Below are 21,898 nucleotides of genomic sequence, written 5' to 3'. Positions count from 1 at the left end.
ACTAAGCTAAGCGACCCAAGTGGCCGACACAAACACCTGGCTCATCTAGGAGTGGCACTGCAGTGTCAGGCAGGATGGCCCTTCAAAAAAATACTCCCCAAACAGCACATGATGCAAAGAAAAATGAAAGAAAAAAGAGGTGCAAGATGGAATTGTCCTTGGGCCCTCCCACCCACCCTTATGTTGTATAAACAGGACATGCACACTTTAACGAACCCATCATTTCAGTGACAGGGTCTGCCACACGACTGTGACTGAAATGACTGGTTGGTTTGGGCCCCCACCAAAAAAGAAGCAATCAATCTCTCCTTGCACAAACTGGCTCTACAGAGGCAAGATGTCCACCTCATCATCATCCTCCGATTCCTCACCCCTTTCACTGTGTACATCCTCCTCCTCACAGATTATTAATTCGTCCCCACTGGAATCCACCATCTCAGGTCCCCGTGTACTTTCTGGAGGCAATTGCTGCTGGTGAATGTCTCCACGGAGGAATTAATTATAATTCATTTTAATGAACATCATCTTCTCCACATTTTCTGGAAGTAACCTCGTACGCCGATTGCTGACAAGGTGAGCGGCTGCACTAAACACTCTTTCGGAGTAAACACTGGAGGGAGGGCAACTTAGGTAGAATAAAGCCAGTTTCTGCAAGGGCCTCCAAATTGCCTCTTTTTCCTGCCAGTATAAGTACGGACTGTCTGACGTGCCTACTTGGATGCGGTCACTCATATAATCCTCCACCATTCTTTCAATGGGGAGAGAATCATATGCAGTGACAGTAGACGACATGTCCGTAATCGTTGTCAGGTCCTTCAGTCCGGACCAGATGTCAGCATCAGCAGTCGCTCCAGACTGCCCTGCATCACCGCCAGTGGGTGGGCTCGGAATTCTGAGCCTTTTCCTCGCACCCCCAGTTGCGGGAGAATGTGAAGAAGGAGATGTTGACAGGTCGCGTTCCGCTTGACTTGACAATTTTCTCACCAGCAGGTCTTTGAACCTCTGCAGACTTGTGTCTGCCGGAAAGAGAGATACAACGTAGGTTTTAAATTTAGGATCGAGCACGGTGGCCAAAATGTAGTGCTCTGATTTCAACAGATTGACCACCCGTGAATCCTGGTTAAGCGAATTAAGGGCTCCATCCACAAGTCCCACATGCCTAGCGGAATCGCTCTGTTTTAGCTCCTCCTTCAATGTCTCCAGCTTCTTCTGCAAAAGCCTGATGAGGGGAATGACCTGACTCAGGCTGGCAGTGTCTGAACTGACTTCACGTGTGGCAAGTTCAAAGGGTTGCAGAACCTTGCACAACGTTGAAATCATTCTCCACTGCGCTTGAGTCAGGTGCATTCCACCTCCTTTGCCTATATCGTGGCCAGATGTATAGGCTTGAATGGCCTTTTGCTGCTCCTCCATCCTCTGAAGCATATAGAGGGTTGAATTCCACCTCGTTACCACCTCTTGCTTCAGATGATGGCAGGGCAGGTTCAGGTATGTTTGGTGGTGCTCCAGTCTTCTGCCGAAAGTGGGCCGCAATTCTTCGGGCCACCGACAGCATCTCTTGCACGCCCCTGTCGTTTTTTAAATAATTATGCACCACCAAATTCAAGGTATGTGCAAAACATGGGACGTGCTGGAATTTGCCCAGATGTAATGCACGCACAATATTGCTGGCGTTGTCCGATGTCACAAATCCCCAGGAGAGTCCAATTGGGGTAAGCCATTCTGCGATGATCTTCCTCAGTTGCCGTAAGAGGTTTTCAGCTGTGTGCCTATTCTGGAAAGCGGTGATACAAAGCGTAGCCTGCCTAGGAACGAGTTGGCGTTTGCGAGATGCTGCTACTGGTGCCGCCGATGCTGTTCTTGCAGCGGGAGGCAATACATCTACCCAGTGGGCTGTCACAGTCATATAGTCCTGAGTCTGCCCTGCTCCACTTGTCCACATGTCCGTGGTTAAGTGGACATTGGGTAAAACTGCATTTTTTAGGACACTGGTGAGTCTTTTTCTGAGGTCTGTGTACATTTTCGGTATCGCCTGCCTAGAGAAATGGAACCTAGATGGTATTTGGTACCGGGGACACAGTACCTCAATCAAGTCTATAGTTGGCTCTGAATTAACGATGGTTACCGGAACCACGTTTCTCACCGCCCAGGCTGCCAAGGCCTCAGTTATCCGCTTTGCAGCAGGATGACTGCTGTCATATTTCATCTTCCTCGCAAAGGACTGTTGGACAGTCAATTGCTTACTGGAAGTAGTACATATGGTCTTCCGACTTCCCCTCTGGGATGACGATCGACTCCCAGCAGCAACAACAGCAGCGCCAGCAGCAGTAGGCGTTACACTCAAGGATGCATCGGAGGAATCCCAGGCAGGAGAGGACTCGTCAGACTGGCCAGTGACATGGCCTGCAGGATTATTAGCTTTCCTGGGTAAGGAGGAAATTGACACTGAGGGAGTTGGTGGTGTGGTTTGCAGGAGCTTGGTTACAAGAGGAAGGGATTTAGTGGTCAGTGGACTGCTTCCGCTGTCACCCAAAGTTTTTGAATTTGTCACTGACTTATGATGAATGCGCTGCAGGTGACGTATAAGGGAGGATGTTCCGAGGTGGTTAACGTCCTTACCCCTACTTATTACAGCTTGACAAAGGCAACACACGGCTTGACACCTGTTGTCCGCATTTGTGTTGAAATAATTCCACACCGAAGAGCTGATTTTTTTTGTATTTTGACCAGGCATGTCAATGGCCATATTCGTCCCACGGACAACAGGTGTCTCCCCGGGTGCCTGACTTAAACAAACCACCTCACCATCAGAATCCTCCATGTCAATTTCCTCCCCAGCGCCAGCAACACCCATATCCTCATCCTGGTGTACTTCAACACTGACATCTTCAATTTGACTATCAGGAACTGGACTGCGGGTGCTCCTTCCAGCACTTGCAGGGGGCGTGCAAATGGTGGAAGGCGCAAGCTCTTCCCGTCCAGTGTTGGGAAGGTCAGGCATCGCAACCGACACAATTGGACTCTCCTTGGGGATTTGTGATTTCGAAGAACGCACAGTTCTTTGCTGTGCTATTGCCAGCTTAAGTCTTTTCTTTTTTCTAGCGAGAGGATGAGTGCTTCCATCCTCATTTGAAGCTGAACCACTAGCCATGAACATAGGCCAGGGCCTCAGCCGTTCCTTGCCACTCCGTGTCGTAAATGGCATATTGGCAAGTTTACGCTTCTCCTCAGACGCTTTTAATTTTGATTTTTGGGTCATTTTACTAAACTTTTGTGTTTTGGATTTTACATGCTCTCTACTATGACATTGGGCATCGGCCTTGGCAGACGACGTTGATGGCATTTCATCGTCTCGGCCATGACTAGTGGCAGCAGCTTCAGCACGAGGTGGAAGTGGATCTTGATCTTTCCCTATTTTTTTAACCTCCACATTTTTGTTCTCCATATTTTAATGTGTGGAATTATATGCCAGTATCAATAGCAATGGCCTACTACTATATATACTGCGCACAACTAAAATGCACCACAGGTATACAATGTAGATGGATAGTATACTTAATGGATGACGAGTGACGACACAGAGGTAGGTACAGCAGTGGCCTACCGTACTGCTATATATAGTATACTGGTGGACACTGTCAGCAAACTGCTAAACTAGTCTAAAAAAAAATGCACCACAGGTATACAATGTAGATGGATAGTATACTTAATGGATGACGAGTGACGACACAGAGGTAGGTACAGCAGTGGCCTACCGTACTGCTATATATAGTATACTGGTGGACACTGTCAGCAAACTGCTAAACTAGTCTAAAAAAAATGCACCACAGGTATACAATGTAGATGGATAGTATACTTAATGGATGACGAGTGACGACACAGAGGTAGGTACAGCAGTGGCCTACCGTACTGCTATATATAGTATACTGGTGGACACTGTCCGCAAACTGCTAAACTAGTCTAAAAAAAATGCACCACAGGTATACAATGTAGATGGATAGTATACTTAATGGATGACGAGTGACGACACAGAGGTAGGTACAGCAGTGGCCTACCGTACTGCTATATATAGTATACTGGTGGACACTGTCAGCAAACTGCTAAACTAGTCTAAAAAAATGCACCACAGGTATACAATGTAGATGGATAGTATACTTAATGGATGACGAGTGACGACACAGAGGTAGGTACAGCAGTGGCCTACCGTACTGCTATATATAGTATACTGGTGGACACTGTCAGCAAACTGCTAAACTAGTCTAAAAAAAATGCACCACAGGTATACAATGTAGATGGATAGTATACTTAATGGATGACGAGTGACGACACAGAGGTAGGTACAGCAGTGGCTTACCGTACTGCTATATATAGTATACTGGTGGACACTGTCAGCAAACTGCTAAACTAGTCTAAAAAAAATGCACCACAGGTATACAATGTAGATGGATAGTATACTTAATGGATGACGAGTGACGACACAAAGGTAGGTACAGCAGTGGCCTACCGTACTGCTATATATAGTATACTGGTGGACACTGTCAGCAAACTGCTAAACTAGTCTAAAAAAAATGCACCACAGGTATACAATGTAGATGGATAGTATACTTAATGGATGACGAGTGACGACACAGAGGTAGGTACAGCAGTGGCCTACCGTACTGCTATATATAGTATACTGGTGGACACTGTCAGCAAACTGCTAAACTAGTCTAAAAAAAATGCACCACAGGTATACAATGTAGATGGATAGTATACTTACTCCTGCTATATAATATTTATTATACTGGTGGTCCCCAGTCCCCACAATAAAGCAGCACACTGTGAGCACAGATATGGAGTGTTTTTCAGGCAGACAACGTATACTGGTGGTCACTGTCAGCAAAACTCTGCACTGTACTCCTGCTATAGCTGCTCCCCAGTCCCCACAATTAAGCAGTGTGAGCACTCAGCACAGATATATCATGCAGCACACTGAGCACAGATATGGTATGGAGCGTTTTTTTCAGGCAGAGAACGGATAAAAAAAACTGGTGGTCACTTATCAGCAAAACTCTGCACTGTACTCCTAACAGCTGCTCCCCAATCCTCCCCACAATTAAGCAATAAAAAACAACCAATCAAGTCAACTGTGTTCTACAATAAACGGAGAGGACGCCAGCCACGTCCTCTCCCTATCATCTCCAATGCACGAGTGAAAATGGCGGCGACGCGCGGCTGCTTATATAGAATCCGAATCTCGCGAGAATCCGACAGCGGGATGATGACGTTCGGGCGCGCTCGGGTTAGCCGAGCAAGGCGGGAAGGTTTGAACCTGCCTCGGACCCGTGTAAAAAGGGTAAAGTTCGGGGGGGTTCGGTTTCTCGGAAACCGAAACCGCTCATCACTACTGTAGACATGTAGCAATATTGTGGTAGCTCACATATGGGAGATTTCTACCAAGGTGACTTTATATCTGGCTTGTACCGTTATGTATATTAGCTTTCACATTATATCTATGTGCAAATGTCTCCTTTAGTTTTATACTTATTATAGAGGTCAGAAAAATGTGAACCTGTGAATTGAGCTCACCGTTGTGAGAGTACTCCACCACAGAAGCCCAGTGGGAACAGAAGACTAAAGTATATACCAGAGGTTCCCAAACGCAGTCCTCAAGGCACCCCAACAGTCCAGGTTTTAGGTATATCCGTGGCTCAGCACAGATGGTTAAATCAAATTGACTAAGGTACTAATTAAGTCACCTGTGGCCAAGCATGGATACATTTAAAACCTGGACTATTGGGATGCCTTAAGGACCGCGTTTGGGAACCTCTGGTGTATACTGTATAGTGTTGTTTATCAAGCAGCGGGAGCACACGTTAAAGTAAAATATAATACAATGTCTCTTATACATATTGTACTGTATCATCATTTTCCTGTAGGCCAATATATTTCTAAGAGTGCTGGACCTGTCATACAATGGATTTGGCAATGATGGAGCAGCTGCATTAGGAGAGGCGCTGAAGGTTAATAACGTGTTAGAAGAATTACATGTAAGGTAAACACACACATATTTTTGTACACAAGGAACATAATTCAAGCAACTTACAATATAGTAATAAGTTCCCATTACTTTTACCCCTAAAATAATGTTAGTTTGAGCTTTAGTTTTAACTTAGTCAATGGTGTTATGTTTTTGTACTGAAAAAAATGTACATTTTGATTTTGTACATTGTGTAAATTATACTTGGGTGGAGCAAAGAACATCCCATTAAAACTAGGTTGTGAGGCTCAATTGCTGGCTCCCCAGATGCTGTATTAATATCTCTCCATGTATCATGACTAAAGCTCTGTGTATACCTGCAAAAATATATTTACTAACAATTTTTTTATCAGGGTCAGATTGGCCATAGGGATCATCAGAAAGGTTCCTGGTGGGGTGATGTGTCTTTGAGGCTGGTTTTGTTTGTATGTGGCCCCGACCCACATGACAGACAGCAAGTCTGCAATTATTACACTCACACATTACCATACCTCCCAACTTTTACCCTACCTGAAGAGGGACACACGCGCGGAGTTCCCGAAAAGGGGGCGTGGCCTATGGAAAAAGGGGCATGGCTTCGCGGGAGGACCCACGATCGCGAGCCACGCCCCCGTTTTCGTCACTGAGGGGGCATGCCCAGCGCTCTGTGAGCCGCTGGCATGCCTCCTCTCCCTCTGTCTGCACTGAATAGATGCTGTGGCAGCGAGAGACGGAGCCTCCCAACTGTCCCCCCCCACCGCGGGCCACTGCGGCCCGCGGGTGGGACAGCGGGACAGTCCCCAAAAAACGGGACTGTCCCGCGAAAATCGGGACAGTTGGGAGGTATGCATTACATTGTCCCCATTCATGCTGTTATTCCATATCTGTATATAGTCTGCAGTACTGAACCCTGTATACCAGAGGTTCTCAAACTCGGTCCTCAGGACCCCACACAGGGCATGTTTTGCAGGTCTCCTCACAGAATCACAAGTGAAATAATTAGCTCCACCTGTGGACCTTTTAAAATGTGTCAGTGAGTAATTAATACACCTGTGCACCTGCTGGGTTACCTGCAAAACATGTACTGTGTGGGTCCTGAGGACCGAGTTTGAGAACCTATGCTGTATACTATATACAGTATATATACAGTATCTCTGTATCCCTCACATCAGTGTATTTGCAACATATTTTATGCCTCACAGCAGTGTATATATAGCATCCGGATATGCCTTGCACCAGTATCTGTATGCCTCGCAGCAGTGTATATGCCGCACATCACTGTGTATTTACATTTACCCACTCACTGTAAAGAACCTTACTACTAAGCTGATTCATCTGTTAATCATAATCGTTCTTTATATCACATCATATCATACACAATTAGGATTAGGGAAACAATATAATGTTTTATTTCTGCAGCAGGTTACATTGGTTTCCACAGGAAAACATCGGGATGTAGAGTGGATCTTGATCCAGAGGCACCTACAGGCTTAGGATTTAGGCTGTCCCAGGATGCATTGGGGCCCAGAGCCGTCTTAACAGCAGTGTAGGCCCCTGGGCACAGCAATGCACTGGGGCCCCTACCCATCCATCTGCGGTAGGGGTGGGGGGTGCTATCAGCGGCAGCTTTGATGTCACGCGGGGGTAGGGGGGGTTCTATCTTTCGCTCAACATGTAGGACCTGGAGAAATAATTTCTGCTAATTACTCCTTTACTGCACAAATGGGACGGGAAGGAGAACCCTAAACTGTAGAAGGGGACACTGTGCTGAATGACGGGGCCCTGGTACATGACTGCCAGGGTGGTAGGGGCTGTTTATTACACAGGGGAGGGGTGGATAGTGGAGTGGGCTTAATATTCATCATTTTCCGGGGGTCAGGGCAGCTGGCTTTACTGCAGATATCTTCAGTTCCTGGAAATAGATTTCTTAGCTTTAATGAGATTAAAAAAAACCTAGAGAGTCTCACCTTTCAGGAGGTACTGGGGACTTGGGGATCAGACTTCAGGATCCAGAGCAATCCACCAACAAAAATCTAAAACTGCATATTAAGCATGTGGAGCTGGAGCAGGGACCAGCTGCTTGAAGGCTGATATCTCTGGTTCTGGGCATAGTAGAGACAAGCTGCCAGCGTCCACTGAAAGGGGAGAGTGCCAGCTTTTGTAATATACCCTCAGAAAAACTCTAAGTCAGACAGAACCCGCGATATCTGGCTGGGAAGAGCAATTAACAGGCTTGGATGGGGACCAATGCTTTGAAGTCGGATATCTCCGGTTCCCCACGGCCGATTTTCAAAAATCTGGTACCCCTGGAAAGAGGGGACACTCAGCTATCAGCATAGGGCCTTTATACTCCTGGGGCCCTTGGGCAAGAGCCCATTGAGCCCATACGAAAAGACGGCCCAGTTGGGGCCTCCTCTATAAGGCACTGTGAACTCTGTTTCAGTTGGTCACTTAACAGGTGGGCTGCAGCAGTAGGTCACTTAACAGGTGGGCTGCACTGAGGAGCTCTGAAAAAGCTTTTTCTGACAGAAAATGTCTTCAAAACTGGGCTATCAGCGCTGTATGTCATGGAGACACTTCAGCGCTGCAGCTCCATACCCCCGCGGCCTGTTCCCGGGTACTTGAGGCGGAAACGCTCTGGCTTTAGGCACGTGGTCGCAGTTGCTCTCCTGGTTCGAGTGGCTGCTACTGGGAGGAGGTAAGACGGTCCCCCCAGGCGGGACCCGCCATTAAATCGCGTTCCGTCCATGACCTAGGAAGACGGGTCACGGCGCTTACAAGGATACTGTCACTGAGCAGGGACCCCACTAGATCACCAGGGCAATAGAGCACAGGTCGGGTGTACTAACGCTCCATTTAATAAGGTTCGCTAGTAGCTGGGATGGAAGTCCAGCATAGGGGAGCTGGTGCTTGACCTGTAGCCTCTCCCCAGCCCAGGGCAACATCTACTGCAGATATTCCCACCCTGGAGCTGCCTCACACTCTCTCTCCCTCACTCCCTGACTGAGACGCTGGGCGACATCTTATAAGCATAATTGCAGCTAGTCTCTGGGACTGCAGGGCAAGGTCTCCCATGTAAAACCGCCTGTACACAGCGCTGTGACTTTACAAACACTTGAGTATTCTACATGTCTTTATACAGACAGCGTTGTTTAAGAAAAAGTGTACCTATTACAGGATATATTGTACGAGTATTCTGCTATATACCTCCGGTCTAGGATCGTGCTGTGTAATATACATATTGTACATGTACATATAGTAGTCCAGTGCAGTTTTATTGTCAAAATAATCTGCATTGCCTGTGACTGTGTGTGCCTGTATCTGCTGTGTGGTTTCACTTTCAGTGTTTCCCAGATATATCTATCACTATATTCTGTACCCTAAGGGACTAGGTGTGTCAGGGTCATATATATAGTGCATCACAGTATTTACCTATTACGTGTATTCTACTGTGTACTCAGTCACATAATACTGGATTTATTCGCTGGTGTTGTGTACTGTGTCTACAGTCACATACTAACGGATTTATTCGCAGGTATTGTACTCTGTCTGGCTTTATCGTACTAATTCACTCTGTTGTTGTATTTGTGTACAATGTCTAACTAGAATGTGAGAGTGACCAAGTTCCATATGGAAACACTGCATTTCAATTATACTGGCTATGGAACCCGGAGACTTTATGGTATCCATGGATATACAGGATGCGTACCTGCATATACCTATTGCCATGTTGCATCAGCAGTATTGGCAACCTCCACTATTAGTTTAGTTCCAGGCTCTGCCATTTGGACTGACTATGGCTACTTGGATCTTCACCAAGGTCATGGCCGTAATGATGGCCCATCTCCGTCGTCAGGGAGTCAGGATCCTGCCTTATCTGGACAACTTGCTGATTCTGGCAAACTCCCACGATGTCCTCCTCCGTCATCTACAACTGACGGTAAGCTTCCTACAAGCCTACGGGTGGCTCATCAATTGGAAGAAATCCTCGCTGGTACCAGTTCAGAGCATGGTGCACCTGGGGGCACTCCTGGACACACACAGTCAACAACTGTTTCTGTCTCCAGAAAAAGTCCTGAGACTTCAAGACAGGATAAGATGCTTCCTTTGTCGCCCCAGATTGTTGATACACTCGGCGATGCAAGTACTTGGCCTGATGGTGTTGGCATTCGACATGGTAGAGTACGCTCAATTACATTCTAACCCTATGCGGAGGTTAATTCTTTCAAAGTGGGATGACCTACCTCATCGTATCAGATCTCACATGATCACTTTGACTCCGGAGGTTCATCTGTCGCTGACCTGGTGGCTACAGGACCAGCAATTGAGCAGGGCCCATCCTTTCTGGATCCCCGATTGGGTCCTGCTGACAATGGACACCAGTCTGAGAAGATAGGGGGCAGTGTTGAAGCAACACTCTTTTCAGGGTCGCTGGACCAAGGAGGAGTCACTTCTCCCAATAAACATTCTGGAGTTGCGGGCGGTGTTCAATGCATTGACTCTTGCCCTGCCTCTGATACAGAAAAGGCCGGTTCAAGTCAGACAATGCCACTACGGTGGAATACATCAACCATCAAGGCAGCACTCAAAGCGGCATGGCTATGATGGAAGTGTCAAAAATCCTTTGTTGGGCGGAACATCATCTGCCAGCAATATCGGCAGTCTTCATTCCGGGCATCCTGAACTGGGAAGCGGACTTCCTCAGTTGTCCGGACGTACACGCCGGAGAGTGGAGTCTTCATCCTGGGGGTATATTTACTAAGGTCCTGATTTTGTCCGATTTTTTTTTCTTTCTAACTGTCATCTCGGGAATTTACTAAACGAAAATCTCGGCAGTGTTGGGGCTATTCTTATTGGGGGTCATTCCGAGTTGTTCGCTCGGTAAAAATCTTCGCATCACAGCGATTTTCCGCTTAATGCGCATGCGCAATGTTCGCACTGCGACTGCGCCAAGTAAATTTGCTATGCAGTTAGGAATTTTACTCACGGCTTTTTCATCGTTCTGGCGATCGTAATGTGATTGACAGGAAATGGGTGTTACTGGGCGGAAACAGGCCGTTTTATGGGCGTGTGGGAAAAAACGCTACCGTTTCCGGAAAAAACGCAGGAGTGGCCGGAGAAACGGAGGAGTGTCTGGGCGAACGCTGGGTGTGTTTGTGACGTCAAACCAGGAACGACAAGCACTGAACTGATCGCAGATGCCGAGTAAGTCTGAAGCTACTCAGAAACTGCTACGAGGTGTGTAATCGCAATATTGCGAATACATCGTTCGCAATTTTAAGATGCTAAGATTCACTCCCAGTAGGCGGCGGCTTAGCGTGAGCAAATCTGCTAAAATCCGCTTGCGAGCGACCAACTCGGAATGACCCCCATTGTTTTCCCCAGCTAAGTTCACAAATACGAATTAATACACCATCGGTAAAACACGGCTGTTATTTGATATATCTCAGTAATTTACTAAGAATTTGTATTCTCAATCACTGCCAACAATAGCCAAACACTGCCGGGAATGCATAGACTTCGTAAAAAAAAGCAGGTTTAAAATAGACCTGCTTTTTCCTGGCGTGTTTAGATAGCGAGATCCGTGCATGCTTATCTGTGTAAAGGGGTGTGAAAGTGTTAAAATTCAAAGAAAAAAATTATGCGGGGTCCCCCCTCCTAAGCATAACCAGCGTCGGGCTCTTTGAGCCGGTTCTGGTTGTAAAAATACAGGGTAAAAATTGTGTAGGGTCCCCCCATATTTATACAACCAGCACCGGGCTCTGAGTCTGGTCCTGGTTCAAAAAATACAGGGGACAAAAGATGTAGGGGTCCCCCGTATTTTTCAAACCAGCATCGGCCTCCTCAAGCCAGAGAGATAATGCCACAGCCGGGGGACACTTTTATATTGGTCCCTGCGGCCGTGGCATTATCCCCCCAACTAATCATCCCTGGCCGCTGTACCCTGGAGGAGTGGGGACCCCTAAAATAAAGGGGTCTCCTACTCCAGCCACCCAAGGGCCATTGGTGAAGACCGAGGCTGTCCCCCCCCATCCGTGGGCGGTGGATGGGAGGTTGATAGTCTTTGTGTTAAAAATAGAATATTGTTTTTTTGTGGTAGAACTACAAGTCCCAGCAAGCCTCCCCCATAAGCTGGTACTTGGAGAACCACAAGTACCAGCATGCGGGAAAATAACGGGCCCGCTGGTAGCTGTAGTTCTACTACAAAAAATACATACATGCACACTTATACACTCACATACTTACCTATTGTCGCATGGAGCCCCTCTGTCCCCTTGTCCCGTACAATCCACGGTGGACCTGTGAAAAGATGCCCAAAATACTCACCTATTATCCGGTGTAGTTCTATCCTCTTCAGTCTATGTAGCATCCAGGGGGTTAAAAAAAAAACTACTAAACCCGAACCCTCCCACTAAAGGGGTTCTATGTTTACACATGAAACCCCTTTTTCCGAATGCCGGGACCCCCGTGACTACTATCACTGGAGATCCCGCCAGCCAATCAGGGAACGCTACGTCATGGCACTCTCCTGATTGGCTGTGCGCTCCTTGCCTGTCAATCAGGCTCAGCGCAGCGGCTAGAATGGAGGATCGCGGTCCTCCATTCTAGCCTATGATGGGAACTTTGCGGTCTGTGGTTAACCGCAAAGTTAATTGGGGTCACTCTTGTGCAAATTTCCCATCATAGGCTAGAATGGAGGACCGCGATCCTCCATTTTAGCCGCTGCGCTGAGCCTGATTGACAGGCAAGGAGCACACAGCCAGTCAGGAGAGCGCCATGACGTGGCGCTCCCTGACTGGCTGGCGGGATCTCCAGTGACAGTAGTCATGGGGGTCCTGGCATCTGCTCGGATTTATTACAGGGTCTGGAATTCTTACTTCACATGGTGTGCTGATAAGAATTATGATGCAGTAAAAAGTTGGGTTAAGGATGCCGCACCGGACTGAGTGATGTTAAATGGATGGGTAATTTGAATGTGTTTCCAAGAAGACCGGCCAACCAGAAAAACTTCCGGAATTTATCACCATCTACCATTGAAGAGAAAGAGTTCTTTTGTAGGTAGAAAAAAGGGTGATTGTCGATGGTGCTCCCATGGGTCTATTACATAGGTAATAAGGAGAGGAGAGAAAAAGGAAAAGTGACCCTTGTTGGGAGCACTCACTCTTGGAAACAATTATGATTTAGATTATGCGTGATGAGGTAGATATGAAATAATTAAAACGTGACCTTTAATTATTTTTAGATAAAATAAGAGTACACAAGAGATTATTAATGTGTTTAAAAATATGATTAAACAAAGTGAATCATAGGTTTGGAATTACGACTGTGAATATATAGATGAAAAAATATATGTAAGGCAGAAATACGGCACAAAATGCGGCAAAACCAAACACGCCCGCCAGGTATTGATTTCTGAGGTTAGTGCAATAGCCAATGTATTGCCGTCAAAAAAACCTACAACACCTGGTATTCCTTAGTGGTGAACCACCTAAGTACTGACCAGGCCCAACACCGTATTGCTTCCAAGATCGGACGAGATTGGGCATGTGCGGTGTGGTATGGTAGTAGATTTAAGGTTGATGAGGCAAAAACCTGCAGCTGGTATGCAGCTATTAAATACACCATAAGCCTGGTTGTTATGATGGGCAGATGATCTCTTGAAAGAGAAACATATATTTGACCGTCATTGCACCAAATTGTACCCCAAATGTATAGGTATACGGAGGTTTAAATCATATGGTCAATCAGTTTTGCCAACTGGAGCCGCCTGTATGTTGCTTTTTTTTGTGCTGTGCAACATCATTCAAAATGAGTTTTTATCGTACGGTAGGGCAAAAATAGACCCTTGTTATACTGAGGACATGCCAACGAGATTAATAAGCATCAAAGCATAATGTGTTTCAAATAATGTAATATGATTAAAGCTGAGACTGAAATGATCTAGAACATTCCACCTTCCTCCCCCTCCACCTTCACAAAAAGTATAGGGCAGGGAATGGAAATGGACCAGAAAACATATTAATCGGCTGAAAAGACAGATTAGCAGGAGTGGTTAGGTAGATAGGAAATATATCTCCAGAGACACAATCTCTATTATCCACACAGAGGCTAACTAAACCATTAGAGCCTGAAGTACCAAATGCTGTCTTTGTAACAATCTTGTTGAGCTGTTATGCTTTCAATAAAGAAACAAATATGCATGTATCCACAGTTTGTCCACAATGTATCAGTCAGAATTGTGACATAAATCCATGCCAGATATCATTTGTGCTGTAATAGCAAGGGTATATGCTCTAGTTATTATGCCTGTGTTTGAAACCTGTGTAAAAAAAAAATTATTAGTGCTGATTACACAGAGATAAGAGAGTGACGACACCTGTACTGTAATTGCTACAGCCCTAAGGGGTAGCAAATTGTTCCTGATTATAGTGTGTCAGCCACATAAGGACACAGAAAGTGTCAAATATCACCATATATGTTGATAGCACCTAGAAAGCAATAGTTTTCATATACAATGAATAATGCCTTTAGTAAATGGCATACATTTGCCGGAAAAGGACCAATGCACATAGTGTTAAATTACATCTGTGCGTGGCTGGAGAGCGGGAGACGAAAAAATGTGCAGGATATGGAAAAAAAATACTTATGACCGCCTGGTGTGTGTGTATCCTGCTCGCTGAGTGCCGCTGACAGCTCGACTTCACGAGCTGTATATCTCTGCGGCTCGCCTGGTCTCCTCTCCTGCCGGTCTGCTGGTCTCGTGAGCGCGCTCACCGTGACCACGTCCACCTCCCCCAACGTACGTTTCACAGTTGCTTGTTCACGGGTAGTGTGAACATGAGGTGTCCAGACCCAGTTTTAATCTACAAGGGTGATTACAAATTGGCTACACCTATTAGTAATTGTCATGATAAGGTCTGACAACGTGTGGTGAGCTGCATATTTAAATAGAAATAGGTAAAAGCTGAATAAATGTCCTGCCCTTGTTGAGGCAGATATAGGTAATTTATGAGTAGATGTCCTGCACACAGCTATGGAAGGTATCTTAAGAGATGAGATGAAATACTGTCTACATTTGATGTGAATAGGGTTTTTTTTTGAATTGGTGATATGATAAAATTATTATTTGTTATATCTAAAAACAATTTTACACATATATAAATTGAAGAGAAATTAAATCGGAATAATTATTGGTAGGTAAAGTGGATGAATAGTAAGAAGAAGTGTGAGCCGTGTTGGTTGATGGTGTATGCCATTTACTAAAGGCATTATTCATTGTATATGAAAACTATTGGTTTCTAGGTGCTATCAACATATATGGTGATATTTGACACTTTCTGTGTCCTTATGTGGCTGACACACTATAATCAGGAACAATTTGCTACCCCTTAGGGCTGTAGCAATTGCAGTACAGGTGTCGTCACTCTCTTATCTCTGTGTAATCAGCACTAATAATTTTTTTTTACACAGGTTTCAAACACAGGCATAATAACTAGAGCATATACCCTTGCTATTACAGCACAAATGATATCTGGCATGGATTTATGTCACAATTCTGACTGATACATTGTGGACAAACTGTGGATACATGCATATTTGTTTCTTTATTGAAAGCATAACAGCTCAACAAGATTGTTACAAAGACAGCATTTGGTACTTCAGGCTCTAATGGTTTAGTTAGCCTCTGTGGATAATAGAGATTGTGTCTCTGGAGATATATTTCCTATCTACCTATCCACTCCTGCTAATCTGTCTTTTCAGCCGATTAATATGTTTTCTGGTCCATTTCCATTCCCTGCCCTATACTTTTTGTGAAGGTGGAGGGGGAGGAAGGTGGAATGTTCTAGATCATTTCAGTCTCAGCTTTAATCATATTACATTATTTGAAACACATTATGCTTTGATGCTTATTAATCTTGTTGGCATGTCCTCAGTATAACAAGGGTCTATTTTTGCCCTACCGTACGATAAAAACTCATTTTGAATGATGTTGCACAGCACAAAAAAAAGCAACATACAGGCGGCTCCAGTTGGCAAAACTGATTGACCATATGATTTAAACCTCCGTATACCTATACATTTGGGGTACAATTTGGTGCAATGACGGTCAAATATATGTTTCTCTTTCAAGAGATCATCTGCCCATCATAACAACCAGGCTTATGGTGTATTTAATAGCTGCATACCAGCTGCAGGTTTTTGCCTCATCAACCTTAAATCTACTACCATACCACACCGCACATGCCCAATCTCGTCCGATCTTGGAAGCAATACGGTGTTGGGCCTGGTCAGTACTTAGGTGGTTCACCACTAAGGAATACCAGGTGTTGTAGGTTTTTTTGATGGCAATACATTGGCTATTGCACTAACCTCAGAAATCAATACCTGGCGGGCGTGTTTGGTTTTGCCGCATTTTGTGCCGTATTTCTGCCTTACATATATTTTTTCATCTATATATTCACAGTCGAAATTCCAAACCTATGATTCACTTTGTTTAATCATATTTTTAAACACATTAATAATCTCTTGTGTACTCTTATTTTATCTAAAAATAATTAAAGGTCACGTTTTAATTATTTCATATCTACCTCATCACGCATAATCTAAATCATAATTGTTTCCAAGAGTGAGTGCTCCCAACAAGGGTCACTTTTCCTTTTTCTCTCCTCTCCTTATTACCTATGTAATAGACCCATGGGAGCACCATCGACAATCACCCTTTTTTCTACCTACAAAAGAACTCTTTCTGTTCAGTGGTAGATGGTGATAAATTCCGGAAGTTTTTCTGGTTGGTCGGTCTTCTTGGAAACACATTCAAATTACCCATCCATTTAACATCACTCAGTCCGGTGCGGCATCCTTAACCCAACTTTTTACTGCATATTGTACTAACTAGAAATAGTTTTCTTAGGAATACCAGCACGGACAAGTGGATGTAACAAAAAATACTTTCTCAGCAACCATAGTTTTTTGTACACAAACGGGCATAGTCCCATACACAATTAACATGAGCTTCAATTTAAAGCAGGAATTGTCTTATAAACACAGAATTAAAGAAAACTTAGATGAGATTTTTCCCAGCAACATAGTGGATACAGAACCACACACTAACTTGGAATCTGACTTTGTACAACTCAAACAGTTACTGCATAAGCAAATAAGAACCAGTTGGGACCTCACTACATTAGAGAACTATCTAAAGAACAAAATTGTACCACGTGGCCTTAGTCCAAGGGTTTTTCCCACTTTCAATCTAGCTAGTGACAATCTCAAAACTGATTGGGACAACAGTCTCCTCAAGTGCTCCATGGAACTCATGGGCATTTTGATCAAACATAACCATCTCATACTTGAAGGCTGCGAACGCGATTTGGACGAACTAAGTAAGAAATTGGAGCCCTGGGAGAAGGACACACAATTTCAACGCTGTTTTGAGAAAAATAAACAAGATCTTTCAACATATGAACAAACTATAATTGACAGGAAAAGAAACAAATTTGCTAGAGACAAAAGGGACTTTGCATCGGGCAAAATATTCAAATGGAATAAACCCTCTTGGCAACAACGACCCCCTAGAAACCCTGAACACTACTCATCATCAGATATAGAAACATCTGGAGCTGAAGATATTCCTGAATATACCCCCAACGCATCGTTAACCACGAACTCCAGAAGTGAGGGTAACAGCTCCACTCAATATCATCAACAAAATTTTTTAGGGGATCTCCCCAGGGGAAGGGGATCAAGGCACCCAGCAAACGAAAGACAAGGAGGGGGCGCAAGAGGAGGAAGAGGTCGTCAACAACAGTGGGACCAACTACCACCAAGGAGACAACCAGCACGGAATACACGCAGAAGGTAACTTCAGACTCCTTAACACAAACTGACACCTCTTCACAACTTAAGATTATCAACCTTTCAGCACACAATTTAGATCACGATCAAATCCAAGTTCTGAGCAAAGGCCTTTCCTACTCTCCAACTGAAAAGTTTAACAGATTCAAATGGGAAAAAGATTTAAAACTATTCAGTAGAAAGTTACTTCTCACGAAATTTCATAACAAAATATTTACCTCTAAAACTGACTGCACCCAATCCAATCAGACAGAAACAAGCGACAACATGAATACATTAGATCTGTCAGGACCAGAACTGGAGGCACTGGAGGCCCTACAATCATTGGAATCAGAATCAACACCAATTATAGACCCCCAGTGGGAAGTCAGTACGAGGGTCATTTGCAAGAAAAGGTCTTCATTTTTTCCAACAGAGCAGACGAGCCCGGAGATACAGATATTTACTAAATTAGTATCTAAAGAATTTGATCACATACACCTTCGGAAGACTAGAAGATTGTACAATTCTAATTTATCCAGGAAATAACTAAATGCTCTAAGAGAGATTGAATCATGGCAGGATGTCATTATTAAGCCATCAGACAAAGGGGGAAACGTGGTGTTATGGCCCCGAGAACAATACATACAGGAAGCATATCGACAGTTGGAAGACCAAACGTGCTATCAAAGAGTATTACTGAACCCCATGGAAAACTACAAGACATTATATAACCGGATCCTCACCGATGCACATGTGGAAGGGACTATAACATCTTCGGAATATCAGTATCTTCAGACAGCACATCCCAGCATCCCCACATTTTACATGCTCCCCAAGATACATAAGAACATGAGGCAACCACCAGGAAGACCGATTGTATCGGGGATAGGATCATTGACTGAAAAAGCCAGCATTTTTGTCGATTTACACCTACGACACCACGCTTTGGGTCTCCCTTCCTTTGTCCAAGACACCACAGACGTTCTTCGCAAGATTCATGATGTCAAACTGGAAACAAATCAATATTTAGTCTCTCTGGACGTTGCGGCACTATACACTTCAATTGACCATGATAGAGGACTTGAAGCTGTCAACTATTTCATGAATATGGAAGGTATGGAGAAATTTCATGTGTTCCTTGCCGACTTACTCCAATTCATACTCAGCCACAATCTTTTCACCTTCAACAACAGATTCTTTTTACAGACCAGGGGCACAGCTATGGGGGCTGCGTGCGCCCCCACGTACGCCAATATTTTCTTAGGATGGTGGGAACGCGAATTTGTGTTCAACGACAGCAACGATGTCTTTACATCCAATATCATCATGTGGGTAAGGTACATCGATGACATTTTGATGATATGGGAAGGTGACGTACAGATGCTTCTCTTATTCATTGAACATCTCAATAACAATAACCTTAATATTCGACTTACCCATCATATCAGTCAAGATGAACTCCCATTTCTGGATGTTCTAATTTACAAAGATGAAAGCGAAATGCTCTCAACAAAACTGTATAGGAAGGAGACATCTTCCAACACTCTGTTACATCAAACTAGCTCCCATTTTCCTCCAACAATTACGAACATACCTAAGGGGGAATATCTACTTTTAAGAAGGAACTGCTCCAACGATCAGGACTTTGCGGAACAAAGCAAAGACCTCTCGAAGAGATTACGCGAGAGAGGATACAGCAATACTTCTATCAAGAAAGCCAGTAGAAACATTCAGAGTATCTAGAGAGAGCATCTAATCTTTGAAAAGAAACAAAAGAAACAAGAGGACAACACCATCAGATTTGTAGGGGGTTTCTGTCAAGAGTGGCATCAGGTCAAACAAGCTATTCAAAAACACTGGGGAATCCTCCACTTGGATCCCACCCTATCTCAAAAACTTGGACCACAAGTATCTATGAGCTGGCGGAGATCGAGAAATTTGAAAGATAGATTGGTGTCCAGCCATTTCCAAACAACCCGAGCAAAATTACAATCTACGACCGGCACACATCCATGTGGTCACTGTAGAGCATGTCAATACATCCTTAAGACTGATCATATCCAGGACCGCTATGGAAAAGACATTAAACTCAGACATTTTATTAACTGCTCAACAGAAGGAGTGATCTACTGTATAGTGTGCGCTTGTGGACAAAGATATGTGGGCATGACGACCAGAGCCTTCAAGCAAAGAATTCTGGAACACATTGGATCTATTCGCAATGCGACTAAAGATCTACAAAAAATGAAGCAAATCACCTCCGTAGCACGACACTTTGTTTCCAACCATGCAGGTCGGTGGGATGAACTCAGAGTCTGTGGACTAGAGCAAGTTAAACTTGGAATACGAGGAGGAGACTGGACTAATACTCTCTTACGGAAGGAGTGTGAGTGGACTTTTAGACTGGACTCACTACACCCTCAAGGACTTAATGAAACTATTAATTTTGGCGCTTTCCTTCCAACCTGATCATATCATTATTGTATGTAAGGGATCACGCTAGCAATAACTACTATCTCAGTAGGGACCTTTGTTTTACTTCATCACATCCCCTTCCCTAATTTCCTTTCCCCCCCCCTTCTTTCCTAAACACCCCCCCCTTTCTCCCCCCCACAACATTCCCCCATAAATCCCCCCCTATATTTTTTTCTCACTGACTCACCAGCAGGATATCATCATTAACAGTTTTTTCACGTATGCATATCACACATAAAAATTTTTTTCACGCATTCTTCACTTATCTTTCACAATTTTTCTCCCTGGCATCTAACATCCCCCTTCCTCCCACACACTATTAGCATCCATCATCCACAGCACTAGCATGTACCCACTATACATTTTTCGCAGTCATCCACTATTTAACATACAATTCTTTCACATATTCCCTTCCCCCGCTCTTCCCCTCTTTACCCACACACACATTCATTCCCATCACAACACCCCAATTGGTTTTTTTTTTTAAATTCAGTCACCATCAACCAACACGGCTCACACTTCTTCTTACTATTCATCCACTTTACCTACCAATAATTATTCCGATTTAATTTCTCTTCAATTTATATATGTGTAAAATTGTTTTTAGATATAACAAATAATAATTTTATCATATCACCAATTCAAAAAAAAAACCTATTCACATCAAATGTAGACAGTATTTCATCTCATCTCTTAAGATACCTTCCATAGCTGTGTGCAGGACATCTACTCATAAATTACCTATATCTGCCTCAACAAGGGCAGGACATTTATTCAGCTTTTACCTATTTCTGTTTAAATATGCAGCTCACCACACGTTGTCAGACCTTATCATGACAATTACTAATAGGTGTAGCCAATTTGTAATCACCCTTGTAGATTAAAACTGGGTCTGGACACCTCATGTTCACACTACCCGTGAACAAGCAACTGTGAAACGTACGTTGGGGGAGGTGGACGTGGTCACGGTGAGCGCGCTCACGAGACCAGCAGACCGGCAGGAGAGGAGACCAGGCGAGCCGCAGAGATATACAGCTCGTGAAGTCGAGCTGTCAGCGGCACTCAGCGAGCAGGATACACACACCAGGCGGTCATAAGTATTTTTTTTCCATATCCTGCACATTTTTTCGTCTCCCGCTCTCCAGCCACGCACAGATGTAATTTAACACTATGTGCATTGGTCCTTTTCCGGCAAATGTATGCCATTTACTAAAGGCATTATTCATTGTATATGAAAACTATTGCTTTCTAGGTGCTATCAACATATATGGTGATATTTGACACTTTCTGTGTCCTTATGTGGCTGACACACTATAATCAGGAACAATTTGCTACCCCTTAGGGCTGTAGCAATTACAGTACAGGTGTCGTCACTCTCTTATCTCTGTGTAATCAGCACTAATAATTTTTTTTTTACACAGGTTTCAAACACAGGCATAATAACTAGAGCATATACCCTTGCTATTACAGCACAAATGATATCTGGCATGGATTTATGTCACAATTCTGACTGATACATTGTGGACAAACTGTGGATACATGCATATTTGTTTCTTTATTGAAAGCATAACAGCTCAACAAGATTGT

At 44.2% G+C, this 21,898-nt stretch overlaps 1 protein-coding gene and 2 pseudogenes across 1 annotated transcript in view; 2 read left to right on the top strand and 1 right to left on the bottom strand.

Annotated features, from left to right (window-relative positions):
• LRRC74B (leucine rich repeat containing 74B) overlaps positions 1-21,898 on the top strand; it is a 130,277-nt gene that overhangs the window by 37,406 nt on the left and 70,973 nt on the right. Inside the window, exon 7 of the mRNA XM_063913199.1 lies at positions 5,919-6,034. Coding sequence (XP_063769269.1) covers positions 5,919-6,034 — 116 coding nt within the window. The remainder of the gene's footprint in view (positions 1-5,918; positions 6,035-21,898) is intronic.
• LOC134940511 (5S ribosomal RNA) lies at positions 13,451-13,569 on the bottom strand (annotated as a pseudogene).
• On the top strand, positions 16,217-16,335 carry LOC134940499 (5S ribosomal RNA; annotated as a pseudogene).

Source organism: Pseudophryne corroboree, chromosome 1 (assembly GCF_028390025.1).
Source record: "Pseudophryne corroboree isolate aPseCor3 chromosome 1, aPseCor3.hap2, whole genome shotgun sequence".
NCBI classification, from domain to species: domain Eukaryota; kingdom Metazoa; phylum Chordata; class Amphibia; order Anura; family Myobatrachidae; genus Pseudophryne; species Pseudophryne corroboree.
Note: the sequence above shows the minus strand (reverse complement) of the source record. Positions and strands in the feature narration are given on the sequence as shown.